The following is a 7,116-nucleotide window of genomic DNA, read 5'->3' as shown; positions in this document are numbered from 1 at the left end:
TAGTTAGGTTTATACATTACCAGTTTATAGTTATTCCATAATTAGTTGATTTTAATAAATCTTTTTCACTTGGTGATAAATTAGGATTATCTACAATTGCTTGTATATCAAAACTTTAAGAAAATAATTATTATCTATTTCCTCCTAAAATTTAAACTAAAGGAATTTTATTATTAGATTTACTCATTCATTTATTTAAGTTATTTTATTTGCTGTATTTAAATTAGAAGAAACAATCGTCCAAGAAATTTATTTTAACTTTCTATTTCCAGAATTAGAAATACTAGATGCTTATTAACATATCGAAACAGAACTTATTTAAGTTAACACAATAACTGGATTTGAGTCTAAAATTATTTTTCCAGTAGTTATTTATTAAAGAAAATTAGGGCAATCAAATCCATTATTTGTTAATTTGAATAAACCTGGTTTTATTTTTATTATATCATCCTTATTAACAGTATCAAGTTAAACTATAAGTTTTTTTTAAGATTTGTTGAAAAAACACAAAATATTTCCTTATAATTTGGCTAAATTAAAAATAATAAGATTAATTTACAAATTACTATAATAATAATAAAAATCTATAATTAAATCCAAGAAATCAAAACTAAAATATATTTTAGTCATTATATTTAAGCGTGAATTGCATTATTTATTTTAATTTTATTAAAAATATTAAAGGGTTTTGCATGTAAGACATTCAGTTGCACTGCATGTAGCATATCCAGTTAAAAAAGTAGATCACATAGTACAGGCTTAATTGAAAACATTAGGATTATTTTGTTATTACAATCATCACAAGTTCTTGTTAAAGTATTTATATATTTTCCTCTTCAGCATGAAAAATACATTAAGAATCATTAATAAAAATATTAATTTTACATAACTCACAAGAAATTATTTCTCTACATTATTAGAAATTTGAAATACATTTAAAAAACTAATTTTTATTATAATAGTAGCCTGTAATACAAGAACTAAAAGAATTATCGTTAATACGTGCAAAGCATTAATACATAAAACTCAAACTATAATGAAAAAAGTCTGTAAAGCAAAAATATTTTTTTTTAGGGCTTTCATTCAAGTTATTAGTAAATGTAAGATTAATTGTTGCTTAAGTAGTATAATAATCGAATACCACAAATTAAAACTATTCACCTGATAATCCTCCATATAAATTTTACGAAGTTTCTTTAAGATATCTCCATTAATGCTAATAAACAGTAAATAACTTATTATACCATTAATCAAAAATTATAAATAAAAATGCGATTCTATAACCAAAATTAGGTTTAGCTGATGTAGCGCTTATGTTTATAATACAACTTTTTCCATATATATTTATGAATCGCATATTGAAGTCCATCTTATTCCATTATACCAAACATGTTAAAACCACAATTGATAATATCTGATTGCTAAAAAAAATACAAACATTATTTCAAAATAGTTAAAGCCAATAAGTAAAAAAAAAAAATTAATATTATTAAAATAATTTTTTTCCTTAGTTTTAATTTTATATTCATAATTTATATTTTTTAAAAAAATGTATATTAATGTTTTAAATATAATTTCAAAATTTTATATTATTTATAATTTTGATATTATTTAGATAATAGAAAAATTATTAATGAATCAAAATTTTAAATACCATTAATACATAAATAAACATATAAAAATTATGTTAATTCTCTAAAATTCATTTTTATTATATATTTATTATATTTATATAATGATTAATTCTATTTTAACAATTTTTTAATATTCAGTTTTTAAATAATTGCAATAATAATATAAAAAAATTTGCTAAAAAAGAATTAAAATTTTATATGTAAATAATTTATTAAAAATAAATTAATATAAAAAACAAAATCATTAATATTAAAAACCAAAAATATATATAAATTATTATATAAATAATTTATATAATTAATTAAAAAAACTTATTATATAAATAAAGAAAAAATATCTATATTAAAAATATTATATAAATAAATATTAATTATTTTAAATTTATTTTTTATTTTTTAATAATGTTTAAAAATTATATAAATATATATTAATTTAATAAATATAAAATTTAAATATGTTCATTTATACCAATTTAAATTATTATTTACCTGATTTTTAATATTTAGATATAATTATTTTAAAAAAATACATAACTTAAATTCCCAATGTTTGAAGCATATATTTTTATAATTCACACTTTAAAAAACTTAAAATTTTTTTATTTTTATATATTTTAATATTAATGATATTAATGAATAAAAATTATAATATAATATTAATTTTTTTTTTTCTTAGATTATTTATTTGATTATTAATTTTTAAAAACATAATTTTTCATTTTTTTTAATCAAAATATGTTTTAAGACATAAATAATAATTTTTATTTTATAAATACTTATAAATAAAAAGTAATTTAAATAAAAGAAAATAAAAAATAATTAAAAAAGAAATATGAAGAAAAGACAAAAAATACTTTTTTTTGATGGAGAATTATATATAATCTCACAAGAATAACGTATTAAAAAAAAATTGAAATTATTCATTTGGTAAAATAAAAATTTATAAAAAATTATTAACAAAATAATAAATCTCAAAAAATATAGTAAAAATAAAGTACAAATAAAATAAACTAAAAAAAAAATGAAATATCAATAAATAAAAAATATAAAAAAATAGAGTTTATATATAATCTTAATATTAAAATAAAAATTCTTATAAAAAATTTATAAATAAAAATAATTTTTTTAATAAATTAAAAAATATATTATTTAATAAATTGGAATATATAATTTAAAAATTTAGGATAAAAATATATAGAAAAAATAAATATATAAATTATATACATATATATGTATATATTTATATTTATATTTATATATATTTATATTTATATTTATATTTTTTTTATTAGTTTTTTTCTAATCTTTTACAATATCTATTTTATTTTTTATAATATTTTTTTTATAATATTAATTTATTATTTTTTATATCATTTTTTTTTTTTTTTTATAAACATAATATTTTAATATTATAATTATTTTTATATTATTATCTCAATATTTTTGTTTAAATTATTAATATAATATATATTTATTTTATTTTATAATATAATAATAAAATACTACAATAATAATAATTTACTATTTTTTAATCATATATAATTTTATTAATTATAAATAAAAATTTCTTATAATTTATTAATTAATAAAAAAAAAATAATGTTAAATTTAAATTATTTTATTTATATTATTTTTTAAATAATTTTTTTATATTTAAACCTACAATGATTCATTTGAAATCTAAGAATTTTATTAATATAATTTTTTTAATTTTAATTCTATTATCTGTTCTTAATTCTTAAAAAAAAACACTTTTAAAATAATGTTTAAATTCACCCTTTTTGCCTTAAGATGTTTATGATTGCGGTTTTAGCACTATTAATATGTCTGGATTAGATATAGTTTAATTATGTGGTTCAAAAAATATTATAGGAGGATTTAATAAATGTGGAAATAGCTGTCATATAAATTTTTAATATGTATTTACAAAACCTGTATATAGTATTTCAATCAGCTTTTTATATATAATGATTGATTCCTGGAATCATGGTGTTGATTTTTTGTCTATTAAAATTAATCGAAATCATGTTTAAAATTTATATAAAAATGTTGCTTCTACTGAAACATGTGGAAGAAATAATATAAAAGAAGAATATTAATAAGCGAATATCGATTTTATAATTAATAATTAATAGAAAATTAAAATTGAAATTACTAGTAGTTATACTACTGATTTTGACTCTTATTAAAGATCTTTTGGCATTACAGACTTTAAACTTTATGCCTTTGAATGTATGCCTTAATGTGCTGGATGTATTAACAGTACATCTTGTAGCTCTTGCAATAAAGGCTATTATTTAAAAAAAGATAATTGTTAAAAATGTATTAAAGGATGCTCAAAATGTAAAGATGGAATGTCTTGTGATTAATGTAAAAGTGGATATTTTTATGATGATTCTAAATGTATTACTTCATGTCCAAAAGGAAAATATGCAGATATTTCGAAAAGAACTTGCAATAATTGTAATAATAAATGTGCAACTTGTTCTAATGCTAAAGATTGTGATACTTGTTTTGAGAATAGAGTTACACGTGCTTGTGAATGCCCTGCGAATACTTATGATAGCTTGGATTACAAAAAAGCTTGTACTATATGCTCTACTATATCTATTGGATGTTCTAATTGTAATGCTACTACTTGCTTAGCATGTCTAACGACGTATTTTTTAGAAGGAAATTCATGTGTAAAGAATTGTCCTCCAGGCAAATATGGCAATACGACAAATAGATAATGTACAGCTTGCTTAGACAAATGTGCAACTTGCTCTAATGCTACAGATTGTGATACTTGTTTTGAGAATAGAGTTATACGTTCTTGTGAATGCCCTGCGAATAGTTATGATAGCTTGGATTTCAAAAAATCTTGTACTATATGCTCCACTATATCTATTGGATGTTCTAATTGTAATGCTACTACTTGCTTAGCATGTCTATTGCCGTATTTTTTAGAAGGAAATTCATGTGTAAAGAATTGTCCTCCAGGCAAATATGGCAATACGACAAATAGATAATGTACAGCTTGCTTAGACAAATGTGCAACTTGCTCTAATGCTACAGATTGTGATACTTGTTTTGAGAATAGAATTACACGTGCTTGTGAATGCCCTGCGAATACTTATGATAGCTTGGATTACAAAAAAGCTTGTATTGAATGCTCTACTATATCTAATGGATGTTCTACTTGTAAAGCTAAAACTTGCTAAGCTTGTCTATCGCCGTATTTTTTAGAAGGAAATTCATGTGTAAATATTTGTCCTCCTGGTAAATATGGCAATACGATAAATAGATAATGTTCAGCTTGCTTAGACAAATGTGCAACTTGTTCTAATGATACAGATTGTGACACTTGTTTTGAGAATAGAGTTACACGTGCTTGTGAATGCCCTGCGAATAGTTATGATAGCTTGGATTTCAAAAAACCTTGTACTATATGCTCCACTATATCTATTGGATGTTCTAATTGTAATGCTACTACTTGCTTAGCATGTCTACCGACGTATTTTTAAGATGGAAATAAATGCGTAAAAGTTTGTCCTCCTGGCAAATATGGTAATTTGACAAATAAATAATGTTCAGCTTGCTTAGACAAATGTGCAACTTGTTCTAATGATACAGATTGTGATACTTGTTTTGAGAATAGAGTTACACGTGCTTGTGAATGCCCTGCGAATACTTATGATAGCTTGGATTACAAAAAAGCTTGTATTAAATGCTCTACTATATCTAATGGATGTTCTACTTGTAAAGCTAAAACTTGCTAAGCTTGTCTATCGCCGTATTTTTTAGAAGGAAATTCATGTGTAAATATTTGTCCTCCTGGTAAATATGGCAATACGATAAATAGATAATGTTCAGCTTGCTTAGACAAATGTGCAACTTGTTCTAATGATACAGATTGTGACACTTGTTTTGAGAATAGAGTTACACGTGCTTGTGAATGCCCTGCGAATAGTTATGATAGCTTGGATTTCAAAAAACCTTGTACTATATGCTCCACTATATCTATTGGATGTTCTAATTGTAATGCTACTACTTGCTTAGCATGTCTATTGCCGTATTTTTTAGAAGGAAATTCATGTGTAAAGGATTGTCCCCCCGGTAAAAATGGCAATACGACAAATAGATAATGTACATCTTGCTTAGACAAATGTGTAACTTGCTCTAATGCTACAGATTGTGATACTTGTTTTGAGAATAGAGTAACACCTTCTTGTTAATGCCCTGCGAATACTTATGATAGCTTGGATTTCAAAAAACCTTGTACTATATGCTCCACTATATCTATTGGATGTTCTAATTGTAATGCTACTACTTGCTTAGCATGTCTATTGCCGTATTTTTTAGAAGGAAATTCATGTGTAAAGAATTGTCCTCCAGGCAAATATGGCAATATGACAAATAGATAATGTACAGCTTGCTTAGACAAATGTGCAACTTGTTCTAATGCGACAGATTGTGACACTTGTTTTGAGAATAGGGTTCCTTAATAATGTAATTGTCCTTAATATTCATATGATTCTAATGTTTTCAATTAAGCCTGTGCTATGTGTTCAACTTTTTCAACTGGATGTGCTACATGCAATGCAACAGAATGTCTTACATGCAAATCTCCTCAATATTTTTAATAAAATTAAAATAAATAATGCGATTCATGTTAAAATATAATGACTAAAATACATTTTAGTTCTGATTTCTTGGATTTAATTATAGATTTTGGTTATTATTATAGCAATTTGTATATTGATCTTGTTATCTCTAATTTAGATTTACAAAGTTATTCTTCTTAATTATAATTTACTTATTAACTTTGTATGGAAACATTGGATATAACTTTTATTAAAACCAAATTATAAGGAAATATTTTATGTTCTTTTGATAAATATTTTAAAACACTTACACTTAAACTTGATACTGTAAGTGCTATTAATAATGATGATATAATAAAAATAAAACCTGGTGTATTTAAACTAGCAAATAATGGATATTCTTGTTCTGATTTTCTTTAATAAATAACTGGAAAATTAATTTTAGAATCAAATTTAGTTATAGAATCAACTTAAACAAGCCCTATTTCCATATGTTAATAAGCATAAATAATAATATCATGTATTTAAAACTGTGGTAATAAATTATTTAAATAAATTACTTGGTCACTCATTTCTTCTAATGTAAATACGCAAAATGAAATAGCTTAAATAAACGAGTAAATTTAATAATAAAATAACAAACTAGTTTTAGATATACCACCTTTATAATTAAAAAAAAATGGATAATATTAATTCTAAGTAGATGTGCTTTCCTAGTTTAACTAAGTAGCAACTGCAAATGCAATAATATAAACATTATAAGACACATCAATAGACATAAGAGTAAAAACAAATCCGAAATAAATTTATAGAAATAATTTAGTGAAAATAAATGTTTATTTTAATCTTTTGTAATGTGAAGATGATGGAAAAATATCTTATCATTAAGAAAATGT

At 21.7% G+C, this 7,116-nt stretch overlaps 1 protein-coding gene across 1 annotated transcript, besides 15 other annotated features; it reads left to right on the top strand. All coding sequences in view use genetic code 6, as the record gives it.

Annotated features, from left to right (window-relative positions):
* Positions 1–1,580: 1,580 nt before the first annotated feature.
* Positions 1,581–1,614: a microsatellite.
* A 242-nt stretch (positions 1,615–1,856) lies between these two features.
* Positions 1,857–1,897: a microsatellite.
* Positions 1,898–1,964: 67 nt separating this feature from the next.
* Positions 1,965–2,008: a microsatellite.
* Positions 2,009–2,746: 738 nt separating this feature from the next.
* Positions 2,747–2,793: a microsatellite.
* Positions 2,774–2,814: a microsatellite.
* A 44-nt stretch (positions 2,815–2,858) lies between these two features.
* Positions 2,859–2,908: a microsatellite.
* Positions 2,860–2,910: a microsatellite.
* Positions 2,862–2,914: a microsatellite.
* Positions 2,868–2,914: a microsatellite.
* Positions 2,870–2,916: a microsatellite.
* A 42-nt stretch (positions 2,917–2,958) lies between these two features.
* Positions 2,959–2,986: a microsatellite.
* A 43-nt stretch (positions 2,987–3,029) lies between these two features.
* Positions 3,030–3,064: a microsatellite.
* Positions 3,065–3,241: 177 nt separating this feature from the next.
* Positions 3,242–3,284: a microsatellite.
* Positions 3,285–3,988: 704 nt separating this feature from the next.
* IMG5_163790 (zinc finger lsd1 subclass family protein, putative) lies at positions 3,989–6,350 on the top strand (the record flags this gene model as incomplete). The annotated part of the gene is made up of 1 exon (XM_004030250.1): positions 3,989–6,350. A coding segment is annotated over one exon (2,362 nt), but the record flags the coding sequence as incomplete, so codon positions are not given.
* Positions 4,106–6,111: a microsatellite.
* Positions 6,195–6,240: a microsatellite.
* Positions 6,351–7,116: the final 766 nt, after the last annotated feature.

Source organism: Ichthyophthirius multifiliis (assembly GCF_000220395.1).
Source record: "Ichthyophthirius multifiliis unplaced genomic scaffold scaff_1120509251227, whole genome shotgun sequence".
NCBI classification, from domain to species: domain Eukaryota; phylum Ciliophora; class Oligohymenophorea; order Hymenostomatida; genus Ichthyophthirius; species Ichthyophthirius multifiliis.
Note: the sequence above shows the minus strand (reverse complement) of the source record. Positions and strands in the feature narration are given on the sequence as shown.